Source organism: Equus caballus, chromosome 2, assembly GCF_041296265.1.
Source record: "Equus caballus isolate H_3958 breed thoroughbred chromosome 2, TB-T2T, whole genome shotgun sequence".
Classification (NCBI taxonomy): domain Eukaryota; kingdom Metazoa; phylum Chordata; class Mammalia; order Perissodactyla; family Equidae; genus Equus; species Equus caballus.
Window position 1 is genome coordinate 72,212,315 of NC_091685.1, and position 19,707 is coordinate 72,232,021.

General features: G+C 38.8%; 1 protein-coding gene across 4 annotated transcripts in view; it reads left to right on the top strand.

Annotated features, from left to right (window-relative positions):
• The window catches only part of SH3RF1 (SH3 domain containing ring finger 1), a 183,907-nt gene that overhangs the window by 85,764 nt on the left and 78,436 nt on the right, over positions 1–19,707 (top strand). For all 4 annotated transcript variants that reach the window (XR_011436688.1, XR_011436687.1, XM_070261384.1 and 1 more), the window contains exons 3-4: positions 15,465–15,740; positions 16,565–16,660. Coding sequence is in view for 2 of the 4 variants with exons in the window: in XM_070261384.1 (XP_070117485.1) it covers positions 15,465–15,740; positions 16,565–16,660 (372 nt within the window). In the remaining 2 variants the exon portion in view is untranslated. The remainder of the gene's footprint in view (positions 1–15,464; positions 15,741–16,564; positions 16,661–19,707) is intronic.

A 19,707-nucleotide genomic window follows, 5' to 3' on the forward strand; every position in this document is an offset into this window, starting at 1 on the left:
GGTGAAGAAAAATATTGGAGGCTTCCATTGCATTTAAATGCTTTATTTCTAAAGTTAAGTTGTGGGTACAGAGTTAGCTTTTATATTACTCATCTTCTTTGTAGGTCTGAATTATTTAATTAAGATAGTCTTAAAAGTTATAGTGAGTACATTAGAATTTTATACATTATATCCCTTTTCTTTATGCATTTGATTTTTAAAGTTACACTGTTTATGTATTCTGTATATATATCTGTTCATCATAGAAAATATATAACAACACAGAATATTCTAAAATAAAAAATACAGTTGTCCCTCCTCTTGTATCTGAGTCCTTCTTTCCAGAAGTAAGTGCTTATCTATTTTCTGTTCTTTAGTTCTTCTACTGGTTACATTTACAACCTCAAATAGCATGTTTCTATTTCTTGATTTCTTAGCCTTAGACAATATCAGTTTCAGACACCAAGTGATAAAATTTAGATTACTTCTTCTGCCTCCCACCTCCTCTTCCCTAACTCCTGAGATTTGTTCTGTGTATATTTTTTCTATTATCAGAATTTATAACATCCTCTTCTGTAGCTATAATTAATCCTTCTTTACTGTGTGAGGGGATTGATTCTAGAAATTGAAACCCCATGAAAACAGCATTTGCAGTATTGTGATTATGTAAACATTATTTACTGCAGCGTGGGTGGATCCATACAGAAGAAATGTAACTCATGCCCCAGATCCCGCCCCCCTGCAAGTGGGATGAATCCAGCCTTTAAGTGTACTGGATCCTCTTTAAGTTTCTTTTCTGTTTTCTTCATGTCTTCTAGACCGTATTCAGCCATCCATGTTTCTTGTGTTACATATCATCTCTCTAGGAGTCTTCTGTGGTTTTGGGGCATAGGATGGGAGCTACCTCCGTGAATAAATTTTTTTCATTTGAAATGCGCAGCGGATAAACTTTCTGAGATTTTGCATGTTCAAAAATATCTTTATTGTGTCCACGCACATATTTAAAGGCTTAGCTAGCTAAGTTTTTCTAAATCATGTTGTCTTAGAAATTTAAAGGCATTGTTCTGTTGTCCTCCGTTATCCTGCTGCCAAGAAATCAGAATGTAGTTCCTTAATAGTAAACTCTCCTGCCCTAAATCTTTTGGAATTGTTTCCTTATCTTTGGAGTTTGGGAATGTAATGAGATGTATCTGAATTTGAATCTTTTTTTCCCTTAGTAATCCTGCTTGGTAGTTAATGAGACTGTTTACTGAGATCTTGGGTGTCTTGAGCACATGAAAATTTTCTTCCATTATTGTATTTCTTTCATGACTCTCCTCCTTTTCGTCTCTATTCCCTCTTTATGAAACTCACTTTAGGTGGTTACTGGACCTTTTAGAGCTCTCTTTCCTGTGTCTTAACTTTTTTGGTCATTTTTCTTCTCTCGCTTTTTCCCCTGTGTTTTGGGATATGTACTTGACTCCATGAGGAAAGTTACCACCTTGGTCTTTAGAACAGTCACCACCTGCCGTGTGTATTTTTCAGTCCAGCCATTGAACTTTTCCTGATTCCACTTGCTTTCATTCTTCTAGAAGTTCCTAAAATTTTCTGGTATGCTAATGAGTGTTCTCCCTATTTTCTAGAACTGCTATCGTTTTATTAAAAAAGAAAACTTTTTAATTTCAGTATGTCCTTAGGAGAAACGCCATTCTAGCAATTAAACAAGCGTTTAGCACACCACTGCAAACTATGCCTTGACTTAAGTCTCTTCCCTTGATGTCCTTGCCTAGGTCAGGTAAAATAACGAAAAATACAGGCACCCATGTCAGTGCCCTGACCTTCTGCTTGGTTGGTACATATAGGTAGATACCATACGGGCCACTCTACTAATTTCCTAAGCAGAATTCTTTAGAGTATAGCACCAGACACAGACTGCCAACTTGGATAAAGGATGCAAGATAGGAGTGGAGAAGCTTTTCCTTCTTTCTTAGGATTATGTAGTAGGTGGGAAGAAAAATTGCCTGGAGGGAGGGATTGATCTAATTCATTTCAATAAATATGCTTGCTGTATATAAGGTACAGTCCCAGACTGCAGGTGATTCAAGAAGGTGTAAGCGACCATCCCTGTCCTCAAAGGGTTTTCACTGTGGTAGTGTTATTAGTTAAGTACTCAAATGTAGATACTATAAGGTACGATAAAGCCAACCAAGAACTATAGGCAAAACCTTTTGGGCTTCAAAGGGAAATATACATCTGTATTAGGGAATAAGGAAGGAGGTTGGAAAATGTGATATTTGAGTCATGTCTTGAAGGGTGGATGGACTTCTGACAAATGGACATGGGATGTGGGGAAGAGGGCTTTTTGGGTGGAGAGAATGTCGGAGTAAAGTCCCAGAGGTGGGAAAAGAGAGACCATATTCTGGGAACTAGAGGGAGTCTAGTTTGGTTAGAATATTGGATACTTGTTAGAAAGCAGTGTGCAGTATTTGAGAAAATAGTTTTGGGTCAGATTGTGGGCATTTTAAGTGCCAAAGAGAGGATTTGAACTCAGTTTTCTAGAAAGGGAATCAGAAAAAGTTTGATCAGACAGATCATCTGATAAAAGCTATATTTTAAGAAGGTTAGTCTGGGAGATCTCTGTAGGATGGAATGATGCAAGAGAAGCAGAAAAGTGGTCATCTAATGAATCGATCCTGCACTATGTGTTAGGCACCCAGGATACAAAGATGATTGACATCTAGTCCCTGCCCTCAAGTTGCTACAGCCTGGTGAACATGAAACACTAGTTGCTTTGCACAAAGAAACATTTAAACAGTTTTTTAAAAACATACAGATATTGTACATTAGTGGATGATTTAAAACTGGAACTTAATCTGTTGTCATGGCCATCTCAGATGATCAATTTTCTCATTATCTCAAATTTTCTGTTATTGTGACTACAGCTAGAATGGTTATCCTCTTATACAGTACATATTAAATGCTTAATAAAAGTAGTCTCAGATGCACACATATGAACTCTTGCTTAATTTTATATTCTTTGCTATGTATTTAATCACTTAGAAATATAAAAAATATCATTTTTATATAAGGGTTCATTTTGGTTGAAAATACCTGTAATTCATATCCTACTGTTTAATTCTTTGGGGGAAAATGAAAAAGTTGAATTTAGGCTTATCAGAACTGACTTAGTTAGTAAATCTTTTCCTCTTAAGTTTCTCTTATTTCTTATTTTTGGTGATCAGTATACTTGAATTGGAATACTTTTTTTGGAAGAGAGCTTCATTAAAACTGCTTGTTTTAAAAGATTTTATTTTTCCTTTTTCTCCCCAAAGTGCCCCAGTACATAGTTGCATATTTTTAGTTGTGGGTCCTTCTAGTTGTGGCATGTGGGATGCCGCCTCAGCATGGCTTGATGAGTGGTGCCACGTCTGCGCCTAGGATCCAAACTGGTGAAACCCTGGGCCCCCCAAGTGGAGCGCGCGAACTTCACCACTTGGCTACGGGGCTGGCCCCCAAAAACGCTTGTTTTAAAATAATTATTTATTGGTAAAATTATTCATTGCAAACATATTTTGTTTCTTTACAGTAGTATTTCTTGCATAGTCATATAATGGAGAAATTAAACAGTAAAGGCAATTAGTGTTTTCTGGTAATGCTTATTTTAGTACCACAGAATACTTTAAAGGGTTTTTAACCATCATTTTACAACAGACTGAATCAAAGATGAAATGGCTGAGCTAAAAGAACTATAAGACTGTCTGTACATTCAGTTAGTACTTTTTGAAGATCAAAATTCTAAAGCATACGCATATAGATAGGGTTTTTTTTTTTTTAAATGAAAAGGCTTAGTTATGTTTTAAAGACCTTGATTCTACCCTATGGGTTTCACAGGACTGGTTTTATATGTTTATAACAGATTTATTTCAAAGTAATAGGACATTATCCTGCCCTAATTATTTACTCTTCACTATGTAAACTAAACATTTGACTAGCAGAACACTCCTTTGAAGAGGAGTAACAGTAATACACACATATTGTGCATTACTTTTTTGATGTAAGCAAAAATAATAAGATAAGAGGCAGCTTGGTGTGCCTGACCACAGCTGAGCCTTCCTCTGCTTTTCCTAATGACATTGTCACGGATTGTGATGGACGTCGCATTATTGAGGCTGGCCCGATTTGATTTCTACAGGCGAACTCATATCCTCATTTTGTCTCCTTTCCAAATGGCTCCTCCCTGCTCACTCTCCCGTACTTCATCACTACCCTTGTTTTTGAGATGCCACCACTAAAAAAGAAACAAAGGACAAAATCATCAGGACTAAAATTATTCTTTGAAATGGTCTCATTGCCAAGGAACTCATAGGATTACTAGAGATCGTAAGTCATAATCTGTTCCTTTGCCTTTGGGCAGAACCAAACTTGTGAGACTGTCCCATTTTAAAAGTCTCCAGTGAAAGAGAGATCATGATCCATTGCAATATTTAACAACCCTCGCTGTCGGGGGATTCTTTTATCCAACTTAAATAATGCACACATCAGTTTGAGCCTGTATTTTTCCTTCAGTGCTTATGAAGCTGACTTATTTTCCCTGTGTAAGACCCTTGCATTCTATTTGAAGACGTACTTTAATATTGCCCCACTAATACATCTCAATTTCTGCAACTTGTCTGTCATAATATTTTGCAACACTGTTAGCATTTATACCTCTCCCCGCTGAATATGCTGCAGTTCTCTGTTCCTTTTGTTCATGGGATCAGAATGTATCCTGGACATCTAGTGAGAGGCTCTGGTGCTCAGTGTAGGGTCAGGTTATAACAGAGACTCTGCATTATGTATACCCATTTCTGTAGCTCGGTGATGATTTACTTTTCGGAAAAATCGCCATCTTTCTAGGCACTAATCTCCATACTTCTGGACTTCAGATTTCTTGTTTTTCCAGTTTTGCCCTTCTCTTGATTGACAGTGTAGCTTGTTATTCACTGTGATACTTTTGTGTCTTTTGCTCCATGTGCATACATAATCACCTATCTGGTATCTGTGGTCATTTCTTTTTTTTTTTTTTTAACTGCTGTTACTGGTTTATTTTTTAAACAATTTACTATTGAGGTAAAATTTACGTTATGTGAATTGCACTTCTTAAGTGTGGAATCTAGTAAGCTTTGACACACTTCCACACCTGGATAACCAACATCCCAGTGAAGATGTAGAATAGAATATATCTGTAGTCTCAAAAATTTTCCTTATGTCCCCTTCATTCATTCCCCACCCTCTATAGAAACTACTGTTACGATTTCTATTGCATTACATTGGTTTTACCTATTCTTTTTTTTTGCTTTAATCATTCAGCAAATGTTTATTAAGAGACAAAATTAAGACCAACTGTTCATTTTCAAACTTTAAGCTCCGTGTTTCATTCCTGCTGCTTTTCCTCCCCCACTTCAGGAACCTTTGCACCGGAAAGCTGCCCTGGCAGGCCTGGTTTTACAAACTATTCTTGAAATCATATAAATGTATTCATACAGTATTTATTCTGATTTTTTTTTGCTCTCACATATCAGTAATTTATTCCTTTTTTTTTTCTTATAGCTGAGGATTTCAGTGTTTGTTCACCTGTTGATGGACATTTGAGTTTTCAGTTTTTGGTGTTATGAATAGTGCTACAACAAGCATTTCTGTACAAGTTTTTATACGGGCACGTGTCTTCATTTTTTGGGTTGATACCTAGCATCAGCATTGTTGGGTTATAGAGTAGGTGTATGTACAACTTTATAAGAAACTGTCAAACAGTTTTCCAAAGTGGTTGTACCATTTTAGACTCCCACTAGAAATGTTTCTGAGTTGTTTGTTCTATATCTTTGACAACATTTTCTCTTGGCAGTCTTTAATTTTAATCATTTTAATGGATGTGAAATAATATCTCATTGTGGTTTTATTTTGCATTTCTTTGATAACTAATGATGTTGAGTACCTTTTCATGGCTGTATGCATATCTTCCTTTTTGAAGTGTGTGTTCAAATCTTTTGCCTGTTTTTAAATTGGGTTGTTTGTTGTTGATTTATAGGCATTCTTTATATTTCTGGATTCAAGTCCTTTGTCAGATACATGTATTGCAAATATTTTTCCTTATGTATGCCTTTTTATTGTCTTAATTGTATCTTTTGATGAACAGAATTTTTCAGTTTTGATGAAGTCCACTTTATAAACTTTTATAGTTAGACTCCCCCCCGCCCCAGCCTGCCTCATCTCTAAGATAGTCTCCTGTGTTTTCTCCTAGAAAACTTACAGTTTTAGCTTTTACATTTGATTCTGGGATTCATCTCAAATTAATTTTTGTATATGATGTGAGGTAGGAGTCAAGAGTCATTTTCCCCACTATGGGCTTCTAATTGTTCCAGAACCGTCTGTTGAAAAGACTTTGTTTTCCCCAGTTGAATTGCCTTGGCACTGTTGTCTAATTGTCTATATATGTGTGGGTCTGTTCTGATGTTGTTTTAGTTCTGAAACTATGAGCTGTCTTTCACATTTAATGTCATGTTTAAATTATATGAGCACACTCTCTCCAGGATATTAATGAAAACATTGGACAGACAATCTAAAACCAGGCAACTGAATTAGATCAAGGCCTTACCTGGCATTTCCATTTAATGTTAAACCTGCTCCCGCACACCCCTCTCCCTCTGTATTTGTGACTTTCCCTCCCTTCTCTGGTTTCTATAAGGATTTGACAAGGGCCTTGCAGAGTTTCTCATGCATGGTCATTCCTCTCTTATCAAGTCCCACGCCCCCAGGGGCAGGTGGGAGGTTTAGGCAGAGGTAGGGGCAGATGCCTTCCAGGAATCAAACTGTTTCCCTAATTGTTAGCAACTTGACCTTTTACCAGGGAATATCTTTCATCCTCCCATGAGTCCTCAAGATGGTAGCTCAAGTTACTGAAGGGAATTTTCCCAGTAGATTTTCCTCCTCTTTGCAAAATACTATCGTAATTATTAAACATGTGATGAAGCAGAAAACTAATATTCAGGGCAATGAGCGACATGAATTTCCTGCATTTTATTTCAGTGACTGCGCTCTTGATAGTTATCTTCCCTTAGAGAAATTTGTAAGATTTGCTTTCTTTAATAATTTGTCTGCCAGTTACATACTCCCTTTTTAAGGCCAGCCAAGAAAAAAGCTATATATCAGCTACATGTCTGTTTCCTCATAACCATCAAATGAATTTGTAAGGAAAATATTTGTTTGCTGTGGTTTGCTGCATAATTTGTTTCACATTTTTCAAATGCCAGCAGTTTGCTTAGCACAAAGTACTCAACTGCCCATTTCCAGAACGTAGTGTGTTTTTGGTTGTTTCCAGAGCACGTTGAAGTAGACACCAATCAACAGTACAAGCTCACATTTCCCCAAGTTTCTCTACAGCACCTTCATGTGCCCCGGATTTCACAGCAACCTTAGAGAATGGAGAGCAAAATTCCTCCCTCAGTATTCCTGTTCCTCTGTGTCGCAGCGTTGAGTGCCCACCATGTCCTGTGTTTCATAGGAGGTACTGAGGACAGTTCCAAAAGAATAGGCTAACAGTCTGCCATTCATGAGGAGTACCAGAGACACATCAATACATGAGTGCATGTATTGTGCAGTATATTTAAAGCTGGGGAGCCTGACTATCCAAAGAATTGTCTTTGAAGTTGCTTTTCCTTTGGATATAGTATTTTTCCACTTAGCTGTCCACACCTTAACCCTCAGCCCGCTAGAGATAACATTCACTTTTTCACTTATTGATCCAGCAAGAATTTATTCACAGACAGTGAGATAGGTGCTCATGCTAAAAGATGGATAACACATAGTCCCAGTTCTCCCCCAGGGTTATGGTCTAGCAGGAGAAGCAGGTTGTAAACTGAGTGAAATGAAGGCCATAAGATCAGTGTGCATGAGATACTCTGAGTGTGCATAAGAGCAACACCTCCTCCAGATTTCGGTTGGGGTTTGGGGGGAGGTTGGGAGAATCTTCCCCAAGGAGGCCTCTGCTGGGTCCTAAACAAGTGGCTGTTACATCTGGAAACAGAGTCTGTCCTATTGACCTTCACCAGAATCAGTCAGTGATTTTGACCTTATCTACATCTGGTCCCAAACAGCAGAAGCCTCTACCTAGCTAGATACAAAAATGTAAGTAAAAGAAAGCAGTGTAATTATCAACTGCAGCTGTATAATGATACATATACAAGAACTGGGGACTCTCAAGGTAGGAAGGTGGAGGGAGAGATGGGCGGCTCTTGATGAACTGTGGTGGGGGAGTATCTTAATCCACTTAGGCTGATATAAGCAAACACCACAGACTGGGTGGCTTATAAAAACAGAAATTCTCTCTCACAGTTCTAGAGGCTGGGAAGCCCAAGATCAAGCGTGGTCGCGGTCTGGTGAAGGGCCTCTTCCTGGTTTATAGCTGGCTCTGTCCCACTGTATCCTCACAGGGCAGAAGGGGTAGGGAGTCTATGAGGTCTCTTTCATCAGAGCACCAATCCTATTCATGAGCGCTCCACCCTGATGACCTAAGCACCTCCCAAAGGCCTCACCTCCTAATACCATCACCTTTGGGGGTTAGGATTTCAACACAGGAATTTTGGAGGCACACAAACACCCAGACAATAGCAAGGAGGAATGGCATGTTTAAGGTTGGAGGTGATGACAGCAGACTGGTTTGTTTGCTGAGGGTAGAAAATATGAAGTGGAACGGTCAGTCCAAATGGAGGGCCATAAAACTCATGGTTTAGAACATTAATTTGATTGAAGAGGTAATTGGGAATCGTCTCCAGGTTGTAAAGACAAAGGTGATGTGGATAAGACCATGCTTCAGGAATTAGTCTTGCTACTATGGTTCTTTTCCTACTGCTCTCATTCTTAGGGCTTTCGTATCCCCTAAATATAGGTATTTCCTAAACAATACCCCTTAGCCCACTTCTCCCCCTACAGCATTGCCTTTCAAACTGTGTCCCTAGGTGCCCCCTCAGGTTCTCCTGTTCAAGTGGGAGAGGGGATTAAGGGGGTGGGCCTGATTCCTCCCAACGCAGATGCATTTATCTGTTCTCTGTATTGTTAGTTCCTAGAAAAAAATTTAACAGAGAGTCTCCTATCATTTTTTTCTTAAGTTTGGAAAATTGTGCTCTTCATTTTCTCTCTCGATGTTTGAACATAATCTTTTGACCTCAACTAACTTTGTTAGGTATTTACTTGTGGTTATGTATTTGATCAAGTATTGATTAAGTAAATGATTAGGTGTTGCCATTTGATTAAAATGGCAGTGAGAGTACAGTTCAGGGATACTGTTAAGAAAGCTGCTGCTTTGTCTCCTCTCCTTTTACCCCTAGTTTTCGTTTCTCCCTAAACCATGAATACCACTAAAATAGTAAGGCTGAAAACTATAACTGGCTGATTGCTATTTGGTCACAAGTTGGCATAGAAACTCCATGGGCATTAGTGGATAGGACTGCAGGGGCTGAGTGTGCAGAGGGGAGTAGGCAGTGTATGGAGGGTGAGCAGACGCTGAGTGTGCGGAGGGGAGTGGGTAGTGTGTGGAGGGTGAGTAGGCGCTGAGTGTGCGGAGGGGAGTGGGTAGTGTGTGAAGGGTGAGCAGGCGCTGAGTGTGCGGAGGGGAGTGGGTAGTGTGTGAAGGGTGAGCAGGCGCTGAGTGTGCGGAGGGGAGTGGGTAGTGTGTGGAGGGTGAGCAGGCGCTGAGTGTGCGGAGGGGAGTGGGTAGTGTGTGAAGGGTGAGCAGGCGCTGCGTGTGCAGAGGGGAGTGGGCAGTGTATGGAACGTGAGCAGACCCCGAGTGCACCAGGGCACTAGTTCCTGAGACAGGGTACAACTATAAGCAGGTCTGGAGTAGAGGAGGAAGCTTGGCAGGCTGGAAAGAGTCTACTTAAGGAGAAAGCTGAGGAAAATGGTTAGGCAAGAAAGAAAAGGAGACGGGAGGATAGTAGAATAAGGACAAAAAAGAGTAAATGTGATTAAAGTTAGTCTGATTAGAAAACTTTATGTGCCAAATTTGGGGTGGGTGGAAGTTGGAAGATAAAGGAAGTGATCATCAGATAAAAATGCCCTAGCACAGTACTCTCCCCAAATAAATATTAAAGGAAAGAACAAATAAAAAGATGGACTGTTGTGGGATAATGGGCTTCTCAGTCTCTTCTTATATTGCTTTGGAGAAATAATTTGTAATATTCATCTTGGATGTTTGTTATATTGAAATTGAAACATTTCAAGTGATGGTCAAATAATATTTGTGCAGTAATCCAACCTAGATATCTTGAGAACAATACTTGACTTATTAACTATTAAAGAATCAGCATTTTTATGAAGTACTGTTATATCTTGACAGATATTTCACTTTGTAGAGAAAAGCCAACATGTATTTTGTTGTACAAAAGACATTTAAAAAAATCCTTTCCTCAACCCATTTTGCTACTTGTTACTCTGCAGTACTTCCTATTAATATGATTTCTTTGTGCCTCAATTCTTTCTGGAAAATTTTTGAAAGTCAAGTTGGAATCAGCCAGCATTTGTGCCAATTTAGATATAACTAAATTATTAAATTGTGCACATTTTATTGCTGTTCCCATGACAGGAGTATCTTTTAGATATTCTTTTTAGTAGGTCATTGAATCTTTTTTACTTTATGGAGCAGTAAGAAATGCATGAAGGAATTTGAATTTAAAGAGGCTGTCTTGCATATATATCTGAGCATTGGCATTTAGAGTCTATAAAATAAATTAGCAGTGAATGTTTTATTTACCTGTTAGAATCTCAGCTAGATCATCAAGTAGTACTTTGCCAGATATATTGGAATACACTTGATGGTACAGAAATGGAGTGTAAAGCATTTAATCAAAAATATTTGTGTGTAGGTCTCACAAGGATTTTAATGTCATATAATATACCTGTATTTGTAACAGAAGCAAAAATTATTTGAAAAGTGAAACTAGCCCACTGTCATATTTATTCTTTTTTTATGTGAGCAAAATAGTCACTGTTTATTGAAATGTATTTTAGATTAAGAATTGTTATAATACTTCACCTGTCTAAGTTGCCAAGATTTTTGATAATGCTGGCGGCATGAATGACAGATGCAAACCCAAGGTTAGACTGCAGAGTCGGTTCTCTCTGGCTTTCTCTCCTTTTAAGCCTCCCTTTTATGTGTAGCCAAGTGAAATGTAAGCTCTGCAGATCCTCGGGGGCCTTGGCCTGATGAGAGGATACAGAAGAAAGGCAGCAGTTTGGAAAGCCTGGCGAAGGCATGGAGGGCAGAGGGCCCGGGTGATGACATGACTCACAGACCTTTCTAAGGAGATGAATGAGAAGGCAGGGTCTCCGTGGGCTCTGGACATATTTTACCCACAGGAGTAGTCCTAGGCTATCAAACCAATTGTTTTGGCTTTATCCTTCAGATATTGCAAAAGGAAAATGTGTTCTTTTATTGCTCTTCCAAGTCGTTTAACCGTTTATCCTTAATCATCTGCAGGCTGCGTGGGAATAAGTCTTTTAAAGATCACTGAACTTTGCTTGATTTGAAATCAGAGTAGAATTCATTTTATTTAATGTGGGAAACCTTCTTTGGAGAAACTTGACACAAACTGGCTTTTTAGCTTCTTAGAATTTAATTGAAAAAGAACACCATAGATAAACACAGCCAGATGCGTTAATGTCTGCTCATGGGTTAGACTGCCAGAAGCTTTATGATTCTTTCTCTGTGGTTATTGATCATGGAAATAACTTTAGTAGTCAAGATTTAGCAAGTTGGTGTGAAGTAATGAATTTTACGTTGCAGTCACAAGGATGTAACTGGGCCAACCATAATCTATATCACCGTTATCATATGTTTTACTCTTGCCACTCATTGTTTTAAGAATGTTTGATGGTTTTAGGAACTATCAATAGATTTGCTTTGGCGAAAAAGTTATTAAGTCCATTGGGCCACTGGTGTGTAGCAGTGATCTGTAAAGAAATAAATTCCTTCAGTTCCCACATCAGCATATCACAAAAGAGCCATACTGTGGGTTGTTTGGAATTGTACAGATCTTTTCAAGGACAGTTCAGAATGGTTTCTAAGAGTGCTGAATCTGTGTCTTGGTGCATGGATTTGGCTGGCTCAGATTTGGGCAGAGTGGGCCAAACAGAGCAAATTGAGGTGGGGAAAAAATCAAGAGAACAGGCCATAATTGTGAATAGAGTTATTTGTCGCCAAGTTTGTAATAGGATTTTCAATTAATTCATGCAGGCTTCCAATGCCTTACATTAGCCCTGTCAAGATGAACTACAGCCACATCTAAAATGCCATCCCCTATTAAACGGTGCATGTCAGTGAATTTGTAATTTCTTCTGTTCAACCAGAAGATGAATGGATTCCACTCTGAAAACAAATGCGTGCTTCAGAAACGCACATTTCGAAATCCTGAGCACTTCCTAGGATGAACATTCTTTGCATTGTTATGCAGTGAATATGTATTAAAAATGTAATTGCTATGTGAATTCGTCCAAAAGGAAAGGCATCCAGCTGCATAGAGACAAATACATTTTCAGGTTCTGGGTTTCACTGGTGAACAGGCTTTTCATATTGGGCAATGACGATGATGATGATAGTTCCTGCATGTAGCACTTACTGCCTGCTGGGCCGTTTGTATGTAGTTTATATACATTAATTTACGAAATACTAACAACAACCAAAATGAAGAAATTGAGGCACAGGTTAACCTGCTCAAGATCACACAGCTTGTAAGTGGCTGAGCTGGGACTGAAGCCCAGGCATTCTGGTTTTGGAGTCTGTGCTTCCAGCCCTTACCCTATACTACCTGGTGATGATCCTATCAGCTGTGTTCCAAGAGTTGGTTTGCGAATAGTACTTGTCAGTTCTCTGACTCTGGCTCCATCACTCTTTGTCTCTCATAGTAATATTTATTGCTGTGTTTATTTCCTCAAGCTTTGGAAATATTGTTAAACTGTGATAACCAGACTTCAAGAAATACATAATAAAGTAGAGAATTGAGTGAGGCATCTCTGTGAGGGTAGACAAAAATTAGAATCCTTCCACAAAGTTGGACACTGAATGGAGTATGACCAAAGTTCACAGGATTGTGAGGCACCAGAGTTCCTGATGAGCATTTCCCTTCTGGGGAAACCAAAGGGCACAGCAGAATTGTTTACAAGATTAAGTCAAGGCTGGATACCAGTAGTCATGCCATTAGAGGCAGGATCTTAAGGCAGGGTCCAAAAGGCAGAGGGTACATGAGGGTTTCAGGGCTTCTGGAAGGCTCACCTGCTGTCTTCCCAGGATGTTGGCTTCTAGAGCAGCTCTGATTAACCAAACACAACATCACGTGGACCAAACCAAGACAAGATGACTGCCAATTGCGTTTTAAGAGCCAAGAACTGGCTCTTCCTCTTAAGCCAAACAAAAATATTTAACAAAAAAGTTTGACTTTTGAGTAGGCCAGACTCTAAATCTCTGTGTAGAAACCAAACCAATTTTTAAAAATTGTATTATGAAGTTCTGTTGCCATCAAAGGTATAAAACTTTGATTCGCTTTTTGGGGGAGCAGGCAGGGAGAGGGCAGTAATGTGAGTAATACTCCATATTGTTTTACTTCATTAGAAAGATTAAACTTAAAAAAAAACTTCAGCTACTTTAGGCCTGTGCTTTGCACATAGCTGTCCTCCTGCCTGCCCACTTCCTGTCCATTTTCCTCCCTTCTGCCAGACTCATCTGTCTGACACATGATTCTGATCCCCCATCTGTTCTTCAAACCTGTGAGTGGCTTATCATTGCCAAGCTCTTCATTCATTCATTGTTCAAGCTCTTCAACGTGTCATTAAAGACCCTCATAAACTAGCTTCTACCTACCTCTCTTACACTTTATATTCCATAATTCCTCTCAATGAACATTGCATTCTTTATAAAGCCCCAGTCCCTCTGCACGATATGCTCCATGTCTCTGCTGGTGCTCTCGCCTTGCCTGGAATGCCCTGATTATTCTCTTTCATTCTTCCTCTCCCGCTTTGCCTGGCTGACTCCTGTGTATTCTTTAAGACTTGGGTCATGTGTCACTTCCTCTAGGAAGTGTTTGATTTTCCCACCCACAAAACCCAGAGACCTATGCTTTCTGTTCCTCCAGCATATCTCTATCAATGCATTCACTGCACTGTATTGTCATTAATTCTAATATTTTATCCCTTAATGGTAAGAACTGTACCCTATTCCTCTTTAAATCCTCAGCACTAGCACATTGCCTAATGAAAAGTAAAAGCTTGATAAATATTTTCTGGATGAATGAATGAAGGATTTAAGAATATGAAAAGCAGGAGCCCAGTAATCTCGTTCGTCAAATTATTATAGGTATCTTTGATTTGCTATTTATCCTCTGAGTCGGTGATAGGCAGCAGTGTCCCGGAGAGCCCAGAGATCTTAAAATGACAACTGACACTCAAGAATGGGTACCTCAATGCCATCAGGAAGTATCACATTTAACCCATTTGATAGTTAGATTGCCTTCCGGCTACACACACATTTTTAAACTTGTCATTTAAAACCATAATACAATGCAGTAACATTTAACACCTCATCTCTTAGCATATCAGTCTGATGGTGCTCTCTAACCAGAAAAGAGCAAAGTTGAATGATCTTAATATAGATTGTAAAAGACCGTATGTCGGGACGATCACAGATTATAAACTGTGAGAGAGCAGTGACAATGACTGTCTTACTCGTTGTTGTGTCAGATCCTGACATGTAGTAGGCCTTCAGTAAATACTTGTTGAGTTGAAAGAATAAGATCTACTTCCCACATTAAAAGCAGTAGGAGGGCTGGCCCCATGGCCTAGTGGTTAAGTTCAGCATGCTCTGCTTCGGCAGCCCGGGTCCAGTTCCCAGGCACAGACCTGCACCACTCGGCAAGCCATGCTGTGGCAGTGACCCACATTCAAAATAGAGGAAGGTTGGCACAGATGTTGGCTCAGGGCGAATCTTCCTCAGGAAAAAAAAGAAAGAAAAGCAGTTGCAAAAGTTTTACCCAAAGGCCAAACTGCTTATCAATCAAGCTTAAAAGCAATTGGTGAATTAATGAATTATGCTTCTATTTAAATTTCTTCTCAGTTTTTATCATTTATCCTGCTGAATAAAGTAGTTCATATCAGAAATTCATTTTGTTTTTTATGGTTTTTCTGATTTTACACCAGGGAGCCAAACTTGGTCATTGTTCTTTCGTGTACTAAAACCCCTAAACAAGGCAAATCTCCCACTAACTTAAGCTTGGGAGTAGAGGTCTAAATTGCAGAGAGTGCGTGGATGGTCTGCTGTGACATTTGTTGATGTTTGCTGTTTCTTAGTGACACACATGTTTAGTTTTTTATGTGAGATTTTCTTCCTAGCGTTGATTTGACCTTGACTTAAAAAACAATGATAATACAGTTAAATTTTCAGACATTTTTGGACCATTGTCTCATTAAAACTCATCTCTTTCCTTAAGGGTATACCTCAGTTACCATGTGCCAAAGCATTATACAACTACGAAGGGAAAGAGCCTGGAGACCTTAAGTTCAGCAAAGGTGACATCATCATCTTGCGACGACAAGTGGATGAAAATTGGTACCATGGAGAAGTCAACGGGATCCATGGCTTTTTCCCCACCAACTTTGTGCAGATTATCAAACCATTACCTCAGCCCCCACCTCAGTGCAAAGCACTTTATGACTTTGAAGTGAAAGACAAGGAAGCAGACAAAGATTGCCTTCCGTTTGCAAAGGTAAAGTTAGAATGAGATGGTTTTCCGTTCGCCAGCTCTTCCTCTGTACCTGGATACGTGGCAATATGGCTTGTATTTCCTTTTGCAAAAAGCTACAGTAGTTTTTTGAGAACTATCACTGTGCTTCTAAAAATACCTGGAAGGTCTTCATAAAGTCACAAAGAAAGTAATTTTATGCATAGACTGTTCTTATGTGAAAGATAATTTTGGTTGTTGCTATATGCGGTGTCATTTTCATATTTAGAACCTAAATTTAATTCTAAGCTACTTTACAGGGTATATGTGCCATTCAGGGATTTTAATTCACTGAATTATGAATAACAAAATGAAACATCATTACTTCTTATTTTATATGTAAATGTCTTTGCTGAAAAGTACACAGGAGTATATCTGTTGAACCAAGAAAATGCTTTGGAATTTTAAGCAGCATACTGTGTTTTCGGTAAAGAAAAGCAGTAGGATATCCACTTAAATGGGCATTTGGTATATTATCAGAGAGAAAGGGAGAAAAGATTGAGAACTAATCTTAAACAAAAGTTCAAGAGGCTGGGGTGGGTAGCATTTGAGGTTGCAGTTTGTGAATCTAAACAAAATAAGCAGCCAACCCTTTGCATAGAAAGAGTTCATAATTTTACAACTGTCTGAAAGGACAGCAAGTTGACTGAGAGTTACTGTTTAATTCATGAAAGTTTTGGATTCATATACAAAAGATATGTCCTATCATTTTTATTCATGTACTCTTAAAACTTGATTGTCTTTACTGAAAAGAAAAATTGTCACAAGCTTAATGGGATCAGGTAGACTAATGTTTGTTGTTTTTTCAGGATGATGTTCTGACTGTGATCCGTAGAGTGGATGAAAACTGGGCTGAAGGAATGTTAGCAGACAAAATAGGAATATTTCCAATTTCATATGTTGAGGTAAGTTAATCTGTGGAAACGTCAATCATGTTAGTATTCAGCTTAGTAAATAAAAAAATTAATTATGCAATTTGAGTATTAAGAAGTCCTCACAACCATTTTGCAATATATACATACATCATATCATTATGTTGTATACTTTAAAGTAATACAATGTTATATGTCAATTATATCTTAATAAAATGGGGGTGGGGGATGATGAAAAGCTAGCCTATTGAAAAAAATGTCCTCCAAACAAAGTACAAGGAATGCCCTGTTCCAGATCACTGGATGGATTAGAAAGAATTCCTCCATCCTGCCCTGCAATTACTGAAGACTGTGAAAAGTTTGAAACTCTTTACTTTAGCCCCTGCTAGAAGCATTCCTGTGTCTTGTTAAAAGTTACTGTATGCTTCCTATAAGTACCTGTACTGGTGTTGTGTTCCATTTGCCAACTTTGGGATCTGATGGTTGATAAAGTTCCTGAGTAATGTGGGAGATGGGTGTATCTGTTTGTTTACTTATTTCTTTCATTCTCTGCCACATTATCAGAACTAGAATAGTAATTCACAGAGTAGGCCCCTGATAAACATTAAATAAATGAATGAATCTCCCTCCATTCCAACCCAGCTACTACTTAGCCCCCCTCCCCCTTTTAATTAGCTTTGCTCAGAAAAGTTACCACCAACCTGACTTAGTGAGGTCTTTTTAGAGGAGGTGTATAAAGTAACATGGTTGTATTATTTTAAGGAATAACACAGATTAAAAATGAACTAGGAAGTTACAAGTTACAATAGACCTTCATTATGTCACGGATAAAGTGTCACGTAATTTAGTTATAAGACTTTTGTGCTGAAAACAAAATTGAAGGCATTTTCAAAGAATGAAACACAGCTCAAACAACCATACAAGCTCAGCTGAGGTCATGGAAGGCTTCTGGGAAGAAGTGGCATCTTAGTGGATTTCTGTGTGATGGATAAATAGGGGTTAACCAAGAGAAATGGAAAAGGTGCATTTTTATGGCAGGAAGAACATCCATGCGGGAAGACCAGAATGTGCAAAAGCCAAAAGTAAGAGATAGCACAGATTCTTTGGGGAATTGAAAGTAATTCTCTTGTTCAAGATAAGCTTAAGCATGTGAAAAAGAAAAACCACCATCACTTATTTTCCCATCTTTTTATCTGAAGCATTTGCTTTGGCATGATTCTGAAAACTAACAGGACAAATTGTGTTGTTGTAGCCAGCACTCAGTTTCCCCCATAGACAGTGAGATTACCAAAGTTTCCATAAAAAATCAGTTTGACTACCGTATATCCATGGAAAAGTAATTCAAACCATGTACAAGCCTTGAATTTTATCCATACTCTTCAGATGTTCCTGTTTATTGAAATATTTTTCCTCCTTTGAAAGTAAACAACAGAAAAAAATTCTTAACTCTCAGGCACTCCTTCTTGTACATTATTTATATATTCTAACCGTGGGTCATGGAAAATTACCCACATTTCCAAGTATTTGAATAGTTACACTGAAGAGCATGGGTGAGCAAAAGATTAGTCATGAAAGCCTGTCTTTACTTGTTAGTTATTATCAATATTACATGCCAATACTTGGTTTGTGATGCATGAAAAAGGATTGCTATGCTTTTGTGATTGGGCAGGTGTAGAATTACACAGATAGATATAAAAGATGCACTGCAGCAAATCCAGAGTTACTTAGAGTCACTCGAGTCATTAGGATTATTTACTCTGACTTAAGTTGGAAAAATAAACTTGTGCCCAAGTGCAAAATATTTTCATTCTTCTGCCTCTTTTCTCTCAAATAAGTATCTTCCTCATTTGAACCAGAATTTTGCCAGTCGAGACAAGGTAAACAAATCATCTGTCTCTGGGAGACTATGAACGTCTCTCTCCTGTCAGGCCATCAGATTGAAGTTTCTCCTAGAGGCGGAGCATCTGGGGATTAGTGATACCTGGTTGAGCCTTTAGGGGAATAAAGGGGAGGCAAGTTTCAATAGCAACCTACCGACATTCAACTATTTAAATAAAGTATAGACTGTCTTACAAGGCAGGTGAAGTAAAGCCAACTAAATGAATCAGCACCTTTTTCCTGAATATGGTCTTTCTCTTGCTCTGTAAACCACTTCAGGGCCCATACTGTCCCCAATGAAGAAACAGGCTGCGTCACAAAAATTCATGTGTCAATCATTTTCTGATATCTTGTAAACATACATTTAAGTCTCCAGCAGTGTTAGGTACTTTTACTTTTTCCACAGTGCTGCCAAAAACTATTACCCTCCAGATGTTTTGAGAAGATTGAACGTGATAACATTTCTCAAAGGATCTGGCACTGCTATGTCTTATGCATTGTGGTTTGGAGCTCAGATAAGACTGTGACCTAGAGTATGCCAGAGTATAGGAATGATTGAATAAAAGAATCTCACCACCTCGGATAATAAGGGAAAGGAGATCAGAATTGAATTCTGAGTCTCCACAGCAACATCTGTGTTTGCCACAGGCCTGTCGGCAGAAGCTGGAACTCCCCCTCCACTCCTACTGGTTGGCTTTGGTAATGGAAATTCCCAAGGAACTTGGTTGTGGCAGAAACTCTAAATAGGGTGGGTCTCGGGCTAGGATTGTGGACCTGGAGTAGAATCTCTAAGGTCAGAGGTTCATCTGTGGAATTAGGGGGTGGGGTAAATTAAAAGAAGCTGAGCATTAGAGGTGGGTGAAGAGAGAACTGAATGGGAGGATTGAGATAGTGAGAAATGCTGTTGGAATAGTTTGCCATCCTTTCTTGTCTTCAATTATCCTTTGTCTTCTCCCTCAACGTCCCATAAATGTGGACTACAATCTCTACCTGTGTTAGAATAAGGTATAAAATGGTGGCTGTGGTATAGTGACTTGCAAACAAATGACCTCTTATTAAAGTACAGAATTCTTCAAGATTTGAACAGGGGAGATTCTCTGGTTGGGGGCAGGGAGTAGGGGAAAGAATGGCTCGAGTTGTGTCCCTTGGAGCCTTTGTTTAAGCTCTTAAGATCAGGATTCTCTTGCTTTGATCACATTCGC